Source organism: Microtus pennsylvanicus, chromosome 15 (genome assembly GCF_037038515.1).
Source record: "Microtus pennsylvanicus isolate mMicPen1 chromosome 15, mMicPen1.hap1, whole genome shotgun sequence".
Classification (NCBI taxonomy): domain Eukaryota; kingdom Metazoa; phylum Chordata; class Mammalia; order Rodentia; family Cricetidae; genus Microtus; species Microtus pennsylvanicus.
Genome location: NC_134593.1, coordinates 52,789,713 through 52,809,004, shown reverse-complemented (window position 1 = coordinate 52,809,004; position 19,292 = coordinate 52,789,713). Strand labels below are relative to the sequence as shown.

General features: G+C 43.5%; 1 protein-coding gene across 8 annotated transcripts in view; it reads right to left on the bottom strand.

Moving 5' to 3' along the window:
• The window catches only part of Pibf1 (progesterone immunomodulatory binding factor 1), a 156,180-nt gene that overhangs the window by 17,467 nt on the left and 119,421 nt on the right, over positions 1 to 19,292 (bottom strand). For 3 of the 8 annotated variants that reach the window (XM_075949591.1, XM_075949589.1, XM_075949592.1), the window contains one exon: positions 17,746 to 17,830. In XM_075949591.1, coding sequence (XP_075805706.1) covers positions 17,746 to 17,830 — 85 coding nt within the window. Of the gene's footprint in view, positions 1 to 4,682; positions 5,399 to 17,745; positions 17,831 to 19,292 lie in introns of those variants that run through there. The other 5 variants (XM_075949587.1, XM_075949588.1, XM_075949594.1 and 2 more) reach the window with 4 other exon arrangements.

The window sequence follows — 19,292 nt, the reverse complement described above, 5'->3', positions numbered from 1 at the left end:
TGACAGGAACCACAGTCTTTGGTGACAATGGGCATTGGTTGAGAGTTGCAACTCTCAGCCAGCTGTGTGGAGGGTCCTCAGGCCCAGTGCATTCTCAGTGTCCACGGAACAGACTCACTGCCACTCCACTGCGCACTTAAAGCACGATATTAAACTAATCCCACGAGGGGCCAGGGAGATGGTTCAGCGGGGAAAGGTGCTTGCCATGGAGCTTAAGATCCTGAGTTCAATCCTGGACCCACATGGTGGGAGGAGAGAGCTGACTGACACACACAAACTCTCTCTCTCTCTCTCTCTCTCTCTCTCTCTCTCTCTCTCTCTCTCTCTCTCTCTCTCTCTCTAAGATAGGGTTTTTCTGTTCTTGGACCCTGTCCTGGAACTCAGTTGGTAGACCAGGCTGGCCTTGAACTCATGAAAATCCACCTGTTTCTGCCTCCTGAGTGCTGGAATTATAGCTGTGCGCCACCACAGCCCGGCTCATTTTTTTTTCTTTTGAAGAAAGAAATTTGATTGCTGGCTGGGCATGGTGACATACAACTTTGTTCCAGTACTTAGGAAGTGGAGACAGGAGACCAGGAGTCAAGGTAATTCACGGCTTCAGACCTCCGCATTACCTGCCTAGCATATGCAAGGTCTTGAGTGGGCTCCCTACCCTGTCCATGTAAATTTAATTAAAATTTATTTATTCCAGACTGAGTGTGGTGGCACACACCTTTAATCCTAGCACTGGCAGGTGGATTTCTGGTCAATTTCGAGGTCAATCTGGTCTACAGGGCTGGTTCCAGGACAGCTGGGTCTATATAATAGAGAGCCTCCCCCCCACCATCTTAAGAAAGTTACATATCCCATACCCTAAGAGTCCAGTAGGAATTCTAAGTTACAAAAGGAAATAACAGGCAAAATAGCTTTTATATGACAAAGTGTCAGAAAACAGCATTGGCACTGCCATGGCAAACTGTGCTTCAGGATTCTTCAGCCCAGGCTCTACGAACTTGGTCTCATTCCCAGGCCAGCTTCCTCTTAGCACTGGCTGTGCATCTCAGCAGTGTATGCAAGGAGGTGGAGGAAAGAGGGGACAGGGGTTAGCATCCACTGAATACTGACAACGCTCTACGAACTTGGTGTCATTCCCAGGCCAGCTTCCTCTTAGCACTGGCTGTGCATCTCAGCAGTGCATGCAAGGAGGTGGAGGAAAGGGGGACAGGGGTTAGCATCCACTGAATACTGACAACGCTCTACGAACTTGGTCTCATTCCCAGGCCAGCTTCCTCTTAGCACTGGCTGTGCATCTCAGCAGTGCATGCAAGGAGGTGGAGGAAAGGGGGACAGGGGTTAGCATCCACTGAATACTGACAACGTGCCAGGCTTTGTGTTGTCTACCATGTCAAATTTAATTTTGTTCTTCGTATAAAGAGAAGTAGATACTATCTCAGGCTCTAAAATGAGGATTAGTAGGCTGGAGAAGTCTAGTCAAATTCAGATTCTGAGAAATCAACATCCAAACGCAGGCCTGTCGGGTTCAGAGTGTCTGTTATGTACACAATGATAGGAGGTCTTCTGATACACAACACCAGGCTTGAAAGGTAGCTTCGAGTTATTTAACCCAGACACAACTGAATACCCCTCTCCCACACTGTTTCCATGTGCTGAGTTATCATATTGTAGTCCACAAATATGGACAGTTATTATGAGACATTCAAATAAAAAGTCAAAGACCAGACAGGCATCATAGCCCACACCTTTAACCTCAGCACTCAGGAGGCAGAGACAGGTGGATCTCTGTGAGTTCAAGACCAGTCCAGGATACAGAATGAGCTCCAGGACAGAACTACATAATAGAGAGATGCTCTTTCTCGTTCATCCCCCACCCCCAAAAGCCAATTACCAAGAAGAGAGAAAGGAAAAAACTGCAATCAAGACAGGAAGTGGCAGCTATGGTTGAGAGCCTGAATGGACCCAAATCTCCATATGCACTGTTTATATAAAAGGTTTGAGCTAAGTAATGAAACTGGCTTGCTCTAAAATATAGTTGAACTATATAAGCATTTCCACTGAAAATAGGAGGTATGAATCTAGCCAGTTCTAGAGCATAGTCCCAAGTTTCTGCCATTTTGGTAGAAAAACAGTGTTCATAATTTTTGCTTAGTTTTAATTTTAGTTTTTCATTTAGTCCTGACTTGAACCCAATGAAGTGTATTATGGTTATTTTGTAGCTGAATAAATGTTAAAGACCAAATAAATAAATAAATAAATAAATAAATAAATAAATAAATAAATAAGATGCCGGGAAATGGTGGCACATGCCTTTAATCCCAGCACTTGGGAGGCAGGCAGATCTCTGTGAGTTCGGGGCCAGCCTAATCTACAAGAGCTAGTTCCAGATCAGGCGCCAAAGCTATAGAGAAACCTTATCTCGAAAAAAACCAATAAACAAACAAAATAACAAACAAATAAAAAAAGACATCTCCTCTGACCATATGGCCACTAGCTCAGGCTTAAAAAATAAAGACAAATTTACTATATCAATTTAGCTTTTCTCTAGTGAGCTATTAAAATGACCCCAAATCAATACCCCCTACCTAACAAGAGCCAAACAAAGTCAAGCATGGAAGGCATCTCTAGCCTTGGATGAGCCACTTCCTTTGAACTGCTTGTTGCTCTTTCTGCTATATCTTTTCTGAGCACCCCCGTGTTTAATCATCTTGCTTTTGCTAGATTGTCTCCTAGTAGGATGTCTTAGCCTTTGGCCAATTAAGGTCTGGACCTCCTTATTCTAATGTTTTGAGATGACAGGAATGATGTGTGGGGCTATATTCTGCACATGACTGAGACGTCACCGAGAATTCCAGTGTCCAGTTGAGTGACAGTCAACGAGAGGTGTCTGGGCTGTTGTCACCATCTTTGGACATAACTAACCAGAAGCTTCCTTTTTGGAGCCTAGATGACTTTAGGGTCACTTTCACCAGAGATGGTGGTAGAGGATGCTAAAATAAATACACTGAAGTCACTGAAGTCTGAAGATAGTGGAGTGTGGACATGCTGAAGGGTGAACACACCAAACCAAGAACATACTGAAGTATGTATATAGTATATAGAAGTATGTATACCATGAATTATGGACATACCAAAATATAAGTATACTGAACACACCAAAATATGGACACACTGAGAAGTATGGACACCTTAAAGAAGTGTGGACATGATGAAATATAAAAACCCTGAATATGGACACATGTAAGAACAGACATATTGAAGTGTGACCACAAGTAAGAGTAAGCATGCTGTATGGGAGACATACGGACACACTGAAGTGTGGACATGCCGAAGAGTAAGCATGCTGTATGGGAGACATACGGACACACTGAAGTGTGAACATGCCGAAGAGTAAGCATGCTGTATGTAAGACATACGGACACACTGAAGTGTGAACATGCCGAAGAGTAAGCATGCTGTATGTAAGACATACGGACACACTGAAGTGTGAACATGCCGAAGAGTAAGCATGCTGTATGTAAGACATACGGACACACTGAAGTGTGAACATGCCGAAGAGTAAGCATGCTGTATGGGAGAAGTGTGGACACAGTGAAGTGTGAACATGCCGAAGAGTAAGCATGCTGTATGGGAGACATACGGACACACTGAAGTGTGAACATGCCGAAGAGTAAGCATGCTGTATGTAAGACATACGGACACACTGAAGTGTGAACATGCCGAAGAGTAAGCATGCTGTATGTAAGACATACGGACACACTGAAGTGTGAACATGCCGAAGAGTAAGCATGCTGTATGGGAGAAGTGTGGACACACTGAAGTGTGAACATGCCGAGGAGTAAGCATGCTGTATGGGAGAAGTGTGGACACACCAGACATATGGACACACTGAAGTAGCTTCTGATAAAATCTGCTGCCATTGCTACTTTGCTTGGCCTGTCCTAAACACTATTCATTTAGTTGCTCTCTACTTTCTGGTCTTTACTATTCTGGCAAAATCTGCTAGATGTTTTTTTCCTCTGTGGTTCATAATCAGTATGACTATGAATAATACTTTAGCTATTAAACCCGATTCTCCATTGTGAGAACTGTATTTCAGAATGCAGTTTACTTCAGGGCATATGCTGCCTCTGAGTTCGAGTCCAGACATTCCATTCTTCTCTTAGTTTTATTTATTTTTTTAAAATATTTTTATGGTTTAAACTTTATTTTATGTGCATTGGTGTGAATTTGTCAGATTCCCCTGCAACTGGATCTTCAGACAGTTGTGAGCTGCCGTGTGGGTGCTGGGAATTGAACCCGGGTCCTCTGGAAGAGCAGTCAGTGCTCTTAACCACTGAGCCATAGCTCCAGCCCCCTCTTCTCTTAGTTTTAGCGTGTTGATATGTAAATAACAAGATCAATGGCTTGATAAGTGTACATTGAAATATCAAAAACACGGTTAATTCTGACCATAACCTAATATCACTGCTAGTATTTTCTCTTGGCTACTGCATATTTCAAGAGACTTAGAGCTTTTTAGGTGTGTAGTGTGTGTGTGTCCTATGTCCTGGAGTTCTTTGATTTGTCATAAGTGGAAATTTTCTGAAACTCAATAAGCCTCTCTGCTGATACAATAATCCGAACCAGACCAAATCAAACTGACTTAGAAAAATCCCAGGTTTAATAGATACCAATGTTCCTGGATGGCTTTCCAGCCTCTCAGAGAGGAGACAGGAAAGGAAGACTGGAAAACCATGTGTTTGTTCTCTGGGGGGCAATTTAAATACCCTGTGGGAGTGTTCTTGAGCATCTCTGGGGAGGGGTCATCATTTGGCGGGTTTTCTTGAGGACGGAGTCTGGACTGAGGTAGCTCTAGGGAAGGAGGCTTGGCCTGGAGCCCCCACGAAAACATCCTAGACTCTTTGGGTATATGGATGCCAGGGGTTGGGGTGAGGCTTCCGCTTAAACATTCCAGACTCTTTAAACATGTGGATGCCAGGGGCTGGGGTGGAGCATCCACCCAAACATCCCAGACTCTTTACTATTATTCTAAGAGAGTCATAAAACTAGAGGGTTAAAAATGATTAACAAGAGGTTATTTACTGACTTCCTAACAAAGACCAGGGATGGCAAATGCTTAGTGCAGAAGTGTCTGCTCTGCGAGCCTGACAGCCCAAGTTTAATCCCCATAACCATGTGGACAGCTTGACACAGTGTGCCCACCCGCAAACCCAGCACCCCATGCACAACGGGAGGCACATCTAGAGGCCTGTGCTAGGAAACGGGAGGGCCGGCCGGCCGGCCTGCAGCATGCAGTACAGCAGAAGTGAGACACTAGGCGGAAGGCAGCAGTGCTCTCCGAAATTGTCCTTTGACTTCCAAATATGCACATGGCATGTATGTCCCCCATCCGCTCACAAATCTTAAAAGAAGAAAAGTCAGACAAGTGTATTACTATTTAAAGAAAATATTTAACAAACTCCTAAAATACAATGGGAATATATATATTTCATTCTTTAAAAACAAAAGACACTCAGAAGTTGACTAATTTCTACAACACATAACAAATATGAAAGTTTGACAGAAAAAGCCAAAAGGGTATTTATACCCAGATAAGCTGTTTTTATAATGACATATTTTATTGCATCACACAATACAGAGAGCTTTCAGTGCAGGAGACAGCAAAGATATTTAAGAATTTTTTTTTTTTGATTTTTTGAGACAGGGTTTCTCTGTAGCTTTTGGTTCCTGTCCTGGAACTAGCTCTTGTAGACCAGGCTGGCCTCGAACTCACAGAGATCCGCCTGCCTCTGCCTCCCGAGTGCTGGGATTAAAGGCGTGCGCCACCACCGCCCGGCGATATTTAAGAATTTAAAGGAGGCGATGAAAAGACTAAAGGCAGAGAAACCAGAGCAGAAGAGCTCAGAGCTCCTTCTAGGTTCTCTACAGTGTAAACATCATGGTCCCAAAGAATCCAAGTGGCTGGGCATGCTGGTGCGTGTCTGTAATCCCAGCACATCGAGACTGAGGCAGGAGGATGCTAAGTGTGATGTCTGCCTAAAGTACATAGTGAAGTCCTGTTATAACAAATTCAACTCATGCCACTCCATGCCAATTCAAGGAGAATTAACTCTGAAGCACTGAAAACGGAGATTAAGTTGTTGTTCCTGGGAAATGCGCACAAACCCATCACACCACTCTAGTGAGGCCAGAGTGCAATGCACGAAGGCAAAGGGACTGAGTGGTAAGTCAGAAATATTAACATACTTCCATCAGGCCATGCTGGCTGGGCAGCAAGCCCCGAGACTGACCTGTGTGTGTCCTCAGCGCTAGGATTACAACATGTGCTACCCTTGGGTTTTTACCCTTGGAGTGCCAGAGACCGACCTCCGCTCTTCAAGCAAGAGTTCTAAGTACTTCACTGATGACAGTATCACCCAAGTCCCTAAATATCAAATATGGTTTAGAAAAAGATGCCTATTTTTTGGGGAGGGTAATTTTCAGGTTATTATTATTATTTGGTGGTGGTGGGGGGTCAAACCTACGGTTTCATAGACACTAGGCAAGTGAACTGCAGTGTAGTGTGAGGTCTAACTAAGCAGCTTAGGCTGGCCTCGAACTCATTCTGCAATCCATGCAGGCCCTGAACTTGCAATCCTCTTGTCAATAGTCTTAAGCAGCTGGGCCTTCAGGCCTGTGCCGGCAGTCATGAACAAAAAGATTCAACTTTTGAGTTTTAGAAGGAATACACAAAAGGCTTGCCTTTCCCCTGACTCTAAGCCCTGTCTACTCTGTTAGAAGCAATCTGTAACTGTCTCGGAGTGGGACAGCGAGTACAATATCCTTGACTTGAAAGCACTTAAAACAGCACAGAAGAATTTATAGTCGTTCCAGATATATTTATCCCTCGAATACCCTCAGTTATGACTGCACAAAGCTCTACAGAGAACAAAACTTCTAAATCTATATCTGGGCCGGCAGTAGCTAGAGTCAGTGCACACGCACTGCTCGGTCTCCTACCCAGAGCCGCCAAGAGAAGGAAACAGCAACAACAGCAAACCCAAACCAGAACAAACAGCAAAACTGAGCAAAAACAACCAAAGTAACCATACAGGCAAACATTAACGCTGTGTGGGTGTGTTTCTATGTTTTCATTATGACGATTCTTTCCTTGAAACTCATTTACATTTGTATTTAATTTTTAATGTTTTGCATCTGCTTTACCGCTGACTTAATATTTAACTTGTAAAGAGCACCACCATTGCTGATTAGAAATAGACAAACCTGAAAAGCAATCACGTTTTCACTTAAGGAAATATTAGCGTACCTACTTAGTGGTCCCCCCGAGTCATGTCAAGTGTAAAAAAGTAACTGAATAGGTATGTGAGAAAAAAATGTAAAAAGGTATTCTTAAGAAACTTTCCAAACAGTTAACTATGAACCAAAAAGGTGACACACATATAGAACTATGCAATCTGTTGGAACCCTTTATGAAGTGGATTGCCTAAGGGGTACTTGGGACGTGAAATGTCCCTGAAATCTTCCGAGAAATCAGAAAGAACATATGGGTTAGACTCCAGGAACATAAACAAACCATCAAAGAATGATAATTATACTGTGACTTCACTTTTCAGAAAGCTGCCTAACTGCAGGGCTTGTTTCCTTCTGCTGGTGATTTGCACTGCCCTAACAAGTGGTTACCTAGGCAAAGGAAGTCAGCCGGTGAGTGTGGCTTTGTACATTCTAAGGGCTTAGTAAGGGGTCCTTCATTAATTCAGGTTAAATACCAACTGAAGTGACCATGGGAAAGTGAACGGGACAGCAGATTGCTAGGTCTCAGAAGCAGATGTCCCCTGCTCTCCAAATGCTAAGTATTCCTCAGAGACTTGATAAGCAGAGGCTGCTGTTGCTACACTTATCAGGCCTCGGGTTTGCAGAGGAGCTCTATGCTAGACAAACCTTCCAGACACGACTATCTAGCATCTGCTTTTAGATATTTCTTTGAAACTGTTCTAGGATATGGCAGTCTGTACTTTTCCAGTTAAAACGGTACCAGTAATCAGAAAGAGACAGTTTTGGTGGTGGCAGGGCGGAGGGAGGGGGGAGGTGAGATACGTATTAAATGCCAGTTACTAAAGCTATTTGATAGCTGGTAGTAAATTACTATGGAGAGATAGGAACGAGGCATAATGACTGTAATAGACTTTCGAATGGCTATTTACCTAATGTGCTAAGTACTGTAGGAAGTAAAGACGTGAAGAGAAATGTGGCACCTTATTGGGCAAGACAGGGGCATAACTGTGCTGGTAGAGGGGTGAGTGCGGAAGGGAATCCTAGCACTAAGGAGGCTCTGCCTGGAACCATGGTGCTTGGAAGGGTGGGCAGTGTGATCAAGGTCAACAACTTGTCTCAGGGGAAAAAATATTCAAGTTTTCCTTGTCTAGTTTTGGAGGGCTGTGTGTCAAAGAAAAGCATTCAAAACAGCTTTGAAATCGCATGAAAGAGCATTTATAATTCCCCCCACCATAACACCATCTTTCTCTATTGGTGAGGAAACTGAAGGAAAAGAGTCTTCAGTTAATTTGTTTTTCTTGAGAATGTCTCACTAGGCAGCCTTATTGGCCCTGAATTTGCAACCCTCCTGATTTAGTCTTCTAAGTAGGAGATTTACAGGCCATGCCAACCACAGTTGACTCGAACCCATGTCTTGTTTATCTGACTCTTAGCATTTTTTAAAAAACTGCATTTTAAAATATAAGATAAAGAATATAAACACAACCTTACTCTTACAGTTTCAGACAGGAACACGCTGTAGACCAGGCTAACCTCAAATTCCCTAGCCCAGGCTGTCCCTGAGCTCCTTAACCTTCTCTATTTCTCAAGTGCTAGCATCACAGGCATACGTCAATACATGTGGCCCAGCTTACAGTAAGGGCAAGGAAGAATGTACGGTCAGTTTCAGCAGGGCAGAAGGCAGAATGCAGTCAATGCCAACTGTCCATTGTCTTCACAATTTTACCTAGCATGCTGAATGCTGCTGGAGAAACATGACACATTCTAACACTACTATAAATACATAACACTTCAGCATGGCAAGTCTTTTATGCTGCTGTAACTAACACACAACATTCCTTTGTTATGCAGCTATTTAACAATTCTCTTTTCTTTAAAACTCATACACTATTGTGTCTTTTCCATTACAAAACCTCATCATAAGCAGGCTGTCGGCTGGCAAGACAGCTTAGCAGGTAAAGGCGCTCTCTCTCTCTCTCTCTCTCTCTCTCTCTCTCTCTCTCTCTCTCTCTCTCTCTCTCTTCTTCGAGACAGGGTTTCTCTGTAGCTTTGAAGACTGCCCTGGAACTAGCACTGTAGACCAGGCTGGGCTCGAACCCACAGAGATCCTCCTACCTCTGCCTCCCAAGTGCTGGGATTAAAGGTGAGCGAGCGCCACCACTGCCCGGCTCAGGTGAAGCCTCTTAACTCCAGGTTAATGCCCTGAGTTTGAGCCCTAGGACTCACATCCACAAAGCTGTTCTTTGACCTCCGAATGCATGCTATGTGCTCCTGTTCCAATATAAATTTTTCTAAGAAAGAGGCTGAGTGTGGTGCATGTAACCCTACAACTCAGAAGCCGTCTCAAAACCAGGCCACCCTGAGCTATATATAATAAAGAGTTCTAGGGTAGCCTGGGTTAGAGAGAGATCCTGTCTCAAAACCAAACTGAAACAAAATGTCATTAGACAGGAGCTTCTTAAACTCTCACTATCTGTTATGGTTTGGACGAATGTCCCTCAAAGGTCTACATGTTTCAATGCTTGGCTTTGGGATATGGGAGATGGAAGGTCTTTGAAGCCAGGGGTAGTGGGGGTTGCTTAGGTTAGTGAGGAGTGTCTCAGAAAAGGATAGTGGACCCCGGCTCTTTTCCTTCCACGCTTTCACTTCCTGGCCATGAGGTGTGAGTGGTTTTGCTTTGAATTAACTCCCACCAGACATGCTGCCTTGTCAAGGGCTCAAAAGCAATGGAATGAACTTACCATGGCTACACCTTCTAAAACCATGAGGCTAGCCCAAATGAGCACTTTCCTTCATAAACCGGTTATCTCAGGCATTTGTTACAGAGATGGAAAGTCACAACCATAGTCTACAAATGTGCTTTCTCTTCAGAGCAGAAAATGGTGGCAGTCTCTTCTAAAGCCACATGCAGGCCACGTGCTGACCTGAAGCCTGAAGCTGGCAGATGCTGTGAGTGCCTCTGCTAACACTGGTGCCTAGGTGCCAACTGCCTCTCAGATTTTTAGCGTCTCTACCTGGCTTCGTCCTGGCACCCATCTAACTTCCAGCTTGGGGAGATAAAATATCTTTCTATTTTTTTCTTTCTTAGAGACAGGATTGTACTATGTAGCCTAGGCTAGCTTTAAACTTGAAATCCTCCTGCTTTGTTTAGCCTCCCAAGGATGTCAGATGTGTGCCTCACGTCCAGCTGAGACACCGTTTCCTCTGCCCCATAGTTGGACCTTGTACCACATACTCTTACTCACCGAGCTCAAGGCTTGCCTATTTTCCCCTCTGCCTTTCTGTTTATCTCAGTGTGATTTGCCTGTTGGTGCTTTTTTTGTTTGTTTGTTTGTTTTTTGTTTTCCGAGACAGGGTTTCTCTCTGTAACAGTCCTGGGTGCCCTGGAACTCACTTTGTTGACCAGGATGGTGTGGACTCACTGAGATCCACCTTCCTCCACAGTTTATGCCCCTACCTCCCGCAGGTTTCTCTGTGCATCTGCTGGCCTCCACCTTCGGAGTGCTGGGACTAAAGGCGTGCCGCGGCCACAGTTCATTAATGCTGTGGTCTGGCGAGGCGGGCTGCTGCTCCACTGAGATATTTTCTAATGTACACACACGTGGCTGCTGTTTCCACTCGCCTAGCTGCCTTATACAAGTGAGCACTTTTTGGTTTTGTTTTTTGTTTGTTTGAGATGGGGTCTCAATACATAGAACTCACAGCCATCTACCTTCCTCTGCTTCCTGTGTGCTAGAATTAAAGGCATCGACCATCATTTTGCCATTTCTTTCCCTTAGTTTTCTTTCTTTTTGTTTGTTTGTTTTTTTTTTTTTTGAGACTTGATCGTACTACGTGGTCCAGGCTGGCTCCAAACTCAATATGTAGCCCGTGCTGGTGCTGAACTCTTCCATTGTTCTGGCTCAGATTCTTAGGAACTAGGATTGTAGGTATGTGCCACCATGGCCAGCTAACACACTGGCACTTCACAACTACTGAGTGGACAGCCGCCTTCTGTAGGGGATGATGTAACGGAGGGTGACCTCATGGTGGACAGGAAGCAGCCCAGAGTCTGGTCCCGCAGTGGCTTTGCCTGTGCTTTCTCAGCTCTTCTTTCTTCTGAAGCTCTTCACGGTTCACTGTGTGAGCTGCCTTCCACACGAGTGTTTCTCTCGACCCTGTCACACTGCTTTTGTTCTCATCTATACATTCTCATGAGTTAATCTATTCCCATGTTAGAATAATGCGATTGGGGGGGGCAGTGGTGCAGGCTTTTAATCTCAGCACTCGGGAGGCAGAGGCAGGTGGATCTCCCGGTTGGAGGCCAGCCTGGTCTACAGAGTGAGTTCCAGGGCAGCCAGGGCTACACAGAGAAACCCTGTCTTGAAAAAAAGAGGACAGACACAATGCGTTCACCCACAGTGCTTCCAATGTCCAGTTACTGCTAAGACTAACAGCAAATAGTCAGTTTGGTTCCTTCGGCTTCTTTTTGAAAAACTTAACTGTTTAAGGTTTTTATTTTATTTGTTCCATCAAGTATCAATCTTCCTGCAAGTGAAGACATTTAAGAGTAAAACAGATTGGGCCGGGCGGTGGTGGCTCACGCCTTTAATCCCAGCACTCGGGAGGCAGAGGCAGGCGGATCTCTGTGAGTTCGAGGCCAGCCTGGTCTACAAAGGGAGTTCCAGGACAGGCTCCAAAAGCTACAGAGAAACCCTGTCTCGAGAAAAAAAACCAAAAAAAAAAAAAAAAGAGTAAAACAGATTGTAATTTACTGGAAATAGAAAAGGGTATTGTATGGCATCAAGAACAAAAGAAGGGAGAAAGGCTGTAACACCTGGATAAGACATTCAGCTATGAGGGTTTTTGGCAACTAAGATAAAATGAAGCACACTGAATTACACAGTTTTCATTTTCTTTCTTTTTTTTTTCAAGACAGGGTTTCTCTGTGGCTTTGGAGCCTGTCCTGGAACTAGCTCTGCAGACCAGGCTGTCCTTGAACTCACAGAGATTCACCTGCCTCTGCCTCCCGAGTGCTGGGATTAAAGGCGTGAGCCACCATCGCCCGGCCTCAGTTTTCATTTTCTGACACAACATAAAGATATAACTTCATCACAGAGGCAAATTTTCCTGGAACTAATGCAAGCAATAACTCTTTCCTCCCTCCCTCCCTCCCTCCCTCCCTCCCTCCCTCCCTCCCTCCCTCCTTCTTTCCTTCCTTCCCTTCTGTCTATAAAGCTGTAAGCATGGCAGATTCACTTCACACTGACCACAATCAGTTTCACCTGTACCATCGGGGCCAGCAATGACTAATGCAAGCAATAACTCATAAGGAGGGTTTCTCTCTCTCTCTTCCCTTCCCTTTTTCCTTTTTCCTTTTTCCTTTTTCCTTCCTTCCTTCCTTCCTTCCTTCCTTCCTTCCTTCCTTCCTTCCTTCCTCCCTCCCTCCCTCCCTCCCTCCCTCCTTCTTCCTGTCTATAAAGCTGTAAGCATGGCAGATCTGCTTCACACTGACCACAATCAGTTTCACCTGCACCAGCAGGACCCCAATGACTACCAGTGGACCGCAGTAAAGACTGAAACACAATACACGGCAGCACTTACATTCTTCAGTAGTCTTACAAAAAGCAAGAGATTACGTTGGATTTTGTGCTGATCTCATAAAAGCTAAGAGCACGACAATAAATTTGCCTCAATAGAAGGAATTATCTGAGATACCTTGTCTTTTACTGCATTTTAGTTTCACTGAATACAGAAACAAAAAAAAAAGGAGAACACAGAATGAAGAGGTTTCTTTATACAGCCTTTGCTGTCCTGGAACTCCCTCTATCCACCTGCCTGTCTGCCTGCCTCTGCCTCCCAAGTGCTGGAGTTAAGGTGTGCGCCACTATGCCCATATAGTGTGTGTGTGTGTGTGTGTGTGAGGGTGTATGGTTAGGATTTTATACACACACACACACACACACTGGATATATATATATAGTATATATATATATCTGCCTCCCAAGTGCTGGGGTTAAGGTGTGAATCATTATGCCTTTACAGTATGTGTGTGTGTGAGTATATATGGTTAAGGTTTTATACACACACACACACTGGATATATATATCATATATATATATCTGTCTCTCAAGTGTTGGTGTTAAGATGTGCGCCACTATGCCTCTACTGTATGTGTGTGTGTATGGTTAGGGATACACACACAGAGGAGATATATATGTATATATATATATATATATATATATATATATATATATCTGATTTTTCAAGACAGGGTTTCTCTGTATAATAGCTCTGACTGACTGTCCTGGAACTTGTTCTGTAGACAAGGTTGGCCTCAAACCCACAGGGATCGCCTGCCTCCCTGCCTCCGGAATGCTGGGATTAAGGGCGTGTGGTCCATTGCCAGGCTCCAGTATACATTTTTATAACACTAACTCAGAAAATGAAACTTTGTATGATCAGTCTCCAGATGGTTTAGAAATGACAATTTGGAACTGCCCTACTCGGTGCCTTTTTCATTTACCAGCAATTGTCAGCATGTGACTTGGATCTAGCTCCCGTTCCAAACACGTACAGCCATGCACGAGAGAACTCAGTAGTCTGCTAAAGGCTGGAGCTGGAACCCTAACTCAGAACAGGATCTGAGGGACTTTAAAGTGTTCATTTGTTTCCTATCTGAATCACTAACTTAAGCTTTTGGAATTTAGCTGATGAAAACCATGATTTACTTAAGTGATACCCCAGGGCCTTGAAGTAGCGTAAAAAACCAGTAGTCTTGGTTGCCTTTAGTTAGGTTTTTGTCACTGGGACAAAATGCCTGAGGAAACAACTGAAGGGAAGATGGATTATTTCAGTTCACAGCTTTTTAGTTATTATTTGGACTCATGAGTAATGTAGCTTTAAGTTTGATGTATAAAATGTATAAATACAATTGCTTTTATAATTTTCAAAGTGTAGCATAATCTTTTAGAATTAAATGAGATTTGCCATTCTGAAAAGAAAAAGTCTTATACAGCTTTATGATGGAAAAGAAATCTTTGGTTATGATCCCTTAACTGAATATATTTAAAAACATACTCGGGCTAACTCAGGTGCTCATAGTGAAGAAACAATTGCTGGAAGGCAGAATTCTAGGGCATAAGTGATGGCTGTACTGATGGAGATGGCCCGGAGTGAAAGACAGAAAGAAGAAAGACTGAGTATCTGCCAAGGAGATGCCTAGCTCTGCCATCTGTTCCCGAAGGGCTTATCTACCTCCAGTCTCCTCTAATCTGCAGTCCAGAGGCTCGAGATAGAGCTCACCTGAAAGCTTGCCTAGCACGGATGAAGTCCAAGTTTCGTCTCAGGATAATGGTAGACATATCATGAAATCTTAGTACTTGGTAGGTCGAGGTAGGAGGCTCACAAGTTCAAGGTTTGGCTACACAGTGAATTTGCGGCTAATCTGGGTTACATAAGACTGTATTAAAAAGCAAGGGTAGGGGGCTGAGATGGCTCAGAGGTTAAGAGCACTGGCTGTTCTTCTAGAGGTCCAGAGTTCAATTCCCAGCAACCACATGGCTCACATCCATCTGTAATGAGATCTGGTGCCCTCTTCTGACATGTAGTCAAGTAAATATTTATAAAAGAAAGAGAGTGAGAGAGAGAGGAGAAGGAGGAAGAGGAGGAGAAGGAGGAAGAGGAGGAGAAGGAGGAGTAGGAGGAAGAGGAGGAGGAGGAGGAGGAAGAGGAGGAGAAGGAGGAGTAGGAGGAAGAGGAGGAGGAGGAGATGGGCTGAGCAAGCCGTGAGAAGCACAAACAGCAGCCCTCCATGGCCTCTGAATCAATTCCTGCCTTCTGGGATCCTGCCCTATTTAAGTTCCTGTCCTGACAATGCTGAAGGGTTAGCCAAATAAACCCTTTCCTCCCCAGTTTTCTAAATCAATAAATAAAAATAAAAAAAATTTAAAAAGCAAGGGGAAAATATCAATTCAGTGAGTTTCACTATTTAGCACAGCCTCCGCCTCAGCATCTAGAGTGCTGTCTCAAGGGAAGCGTTGTCATGATTGCCCCTCTTGACTCTCCTACCATGGCAGAAGAAGATATAAAAGATACCTCTAAGAGAATTCACCCCCAAAGCCATTTCTTTTTTTCTTGAATGTGTGTGCCTGCTTGTGAATCATATACATGCCGTTGTCCACAGGAGCCAGATGTTATTACAACTCTTAGAACCAAGCCCAGGGTGCAACTGAGTGGTCTCTCCAGCCTTTCCCCTATTTCTAGTGAGGACAACCTTCCATCCCCCCAACACCACTTCTAGGACGGGCACCTCGGAAATGTTTCTAGCGACAGTCCCCCAGTCAATCTCTCTCCCCAATATTCTCTCAGTGATTCCATCCCAAACAGTTGACACACTGTTCCAGACCAGAAAACAACTTTAGTAGTCTCATAAATCAGGGATTTCTCTTGAAATGTTATATTTTAGGAATGAAATGATAGAAATGTGACCGGAAGAAGCAATGATTACGACAGTACGCTGGAAAATGCTCTAGACTGAAACACTACACTAAGGACTACCAACCGCCGGGGAGGACCAACTCCAGGCCCTCCCATCACTACCAACCGCTGGGGAGGAACAGCTCCAGGCCCTCCCATCATTACCAACCGCTGGGGAGGACCAGCTCCAGGCCCTCCCATCACTACGAACCGCTGGGGAGGACCAGCTCCAGGCCCTCCTATCACTGCATAGAACGTGCAATGGGACACTCACCCAGAAAAGCTTGTCAGTTTCTTATCAACACACGCTTTACCCTGAAACCCAGTATTTGAGCTCTAGTATGTACCCAAGAGAAACAGTGGCCCATATTTTGCACAAATATCTACATGCAATTATAATACAATTATCTAGAGTGGTGATATCTGTAGATATAGTAATTTTTTATTTTTAAATAATTTATTTAACTTTATCTTATATGCATTGGTGTAAAGGTGTCAGATCCCCTGGAACTGGAGTTACAGACAGCTGTGAACTGCATGTAGGTGCTGAGAATTGAACCCAGGTCTTCCAGAAGAATAGCCAGTGCTCTTAACTACTGAGCCATCTCTCCAGCCCAATAATATGTTTTAAAATGAAACAACAAATGACAAAAATCATCAAATAGCTATAAAATTATAACTAGTATATTACATTGCAATATTAATATAAGAGTAAATTAAAAAATTAAAAGTAGCATAGCATGACTCAAATAGCTATCAACTGGCAAATGAATTAGTAGACTGTGTTGAAGCCATATAACATGATATAAATACTCAGTAAAGTGAAAAAAGCCAGGTGTAAAAGGCTACATGTTGCTAATTTAATTTATATGATTTTCTATAAAAGGTCAAACTACAGGTAAAGAAAATAGGGAAGTTAACGTCAAGGCACGGGATGGGGGAAAAAAGGAAGCTACCTCAAAGGAGGCATGAGAGAGTTTTGGGGGTGGTGAGGTTATTTTACATATTGATGGTGGTAATAATAATATTCAAAAGAAACAAGAAAAATTAATGTCCTCAAAGTTGAATCATACTGTTTATATATCTTTTTTTTTTTTGAGGTAGGGGCGCATGCATCTCTGGCTAACCTCAAACTTACTATGTAGGCAACCTTGAACTTCTGACCTTCTTGTTTCTCTTGGCTGGCTGCCTAAATGATAGGTGCTCAGCTTTATTTGGTACTTGGAATGAACCCAAGGCCTTGTGCATGCCAGGTAAGCAGGCTATCAACTGAGCTATATACCTGACCCTGTTTATATTATCTAATAAATATGATTTAAACCACAAAATAATCAGCTAGCACGAACTGGACCAGATAGATTTAAAAAGGGAGGAAGGGTTGAAGGAAGGGTGGGCGAATTGGGGAAGGGTGAAAGAGAACACAAAGGTAGTAGTAGGTTGAGAGATGGGGGATCTGAGGGAACGAGATGAATGTCATTAAAATATACTGCATGAAACAGTTTATAATAAAGTTTATAAATTAAAAAATTAAAATTTCAAAGAATTAAAAACATTTGGTGAGCAACAATTAAAAAATATAAAAGAGCCTTACAAATCTGCCCATGGTGGTGCACAGCAGAATTCTGGCACTTAGGAGTTGAAGGAGGGGAAGAAGCTCACAGCTGTCCTTGCTAGAGAGCTGGAGGGCAGCCTCAGGCACGGGAGACCCACCACCAAAGCCCTTGAATTAAAGTCCACTATTGCACAGGAGGACGGAGTGCATGGTGACAGGTGAGACAGGGCACACTGAAGAAACTTAATGTCTTATGGCAGAAACAAATAAAGCAGGTAGTAGTCACACAATGTGAAAATCAGTGACGGAGACCGAAGAAAGGCATTCCAGAAATGAGAGCTAGCTCTAGAAATACAATACATCACAGATCAAATGAGGAACACAGGACCCCGGCAGCCAATCATCTTAGCGCAAACATGGATCTGGGAGTGCTCAGGAGGTGAGCACTGCACATGGTGGGAAAGTACCTCTCGGTGGTTTAGAAGCTGCTCCAGATCCAGTGCCATTTGATTCTTCGTCTGCAGCAGGGCTGACTTTTCTTTATTTAGATTGCTGGAAAGAAAACAAGTTTTAAAAAGTGACCATGCTGTGTGAGTTAAGAGACAGTAAACACAAAGAATAAACATACATTTGGTGGTCTGAACTGGAGCCACATGGGGTTTGTAGTCCAGACACAGCAGAGCAGACACTGTAATGTTAACTGAGAGAGTGGCTCAGTTATTGTGTAAGAGGCGTGTGACAGCGCGACTATCCTGCCTGTGTCGGCACACGGCACACCAGTGTTCCCCACTGCTCACTCCTGAAATGCTCCAAGGAGGTAGGAAGGAAGGAGATGTACACACACACACACACACACGGACACACGGACACACACACACACACACGGACACACGCACGCGCACACACACACACACACACACGCACGCACAGTCACACACACACACACACACACACGCACACACACACACACGCACACGCACACGGACATATTACAACACAGGGCATTAGAAGTCAAATGGAAGCATTTATCCCTAGAACTTACAGTGGTTTTTAACTTATCACATAGGAAAATTTTGAAGGACATAATTTAAATAAATCAGTCTTCTCTAAACTTTGCAAAATAAATTTGTCTCCAAATTCTTAGTTCAGTATTAAATTTCTATGACTACATTGTGATTTTCTCATTGGTAAGTTCTGATTTATGACAGAGTCCCCTGTAAGATCATAATAATACTAAGAAATGATGGTGAACTGCTTTATATTATCTGCAATTTTACTATTTGATATACAGAAATTAATGGGAAGAATCAGATGAATATATAATGTCATTTGTAAAAAAAAAACCTATGTGACCAGCTCTGTAAGAATTGAGAAAAGCAATAATAAATCAAAATAGCTCAGTGTCTCAAATGTTGAGACAAAAATCTGTGAGGGTGAAGTTAATGAGAAGCATTTTGTTGCAAGACATCTTCAAGTTAGTTAACAAAAAGTCACCAATTACAAAAATATTAGAAGATTTTTTTAAAACTTAAATATAATGAGCACTCTGGAAGAACTGGCGAGCCCGAGGACTCAAACAGAAAACATCCCACCTCCTCCCATGAAGTCAGCTTCCCTGCGAAGCACCTGTCTGAGGAGAGCAGGGCAGGTCTGCCTGTTTCCCACTGTGCCGTTCACTCAGCTGTGCAGCCTGCAGCAGAACAGGGTTTCCACATCTGTAAAAGCGCAAGCTCCTCATGTATGTCAGAGGCTATGTGAATTACCTGGTGAATGATTACATAAAGTGCTGAACACATAAAACCCTACATAAATGCTGCACACCATTACTAACTGAGATGAAAAACAGGCTTCAGAGGAAAACAGTAATTAAATGCCAATAAAGGCGAGCAGCTCAGCAGAAAAACAAACTAACATGCAGCGGTAGGCGCCAGGGATCCTACTAAGCTGAGCAGCTGAAAAGAACAAAATGGTGTCGAGGACAAAGTGCCACGTTCCACCAGGCTCTAAGACATGG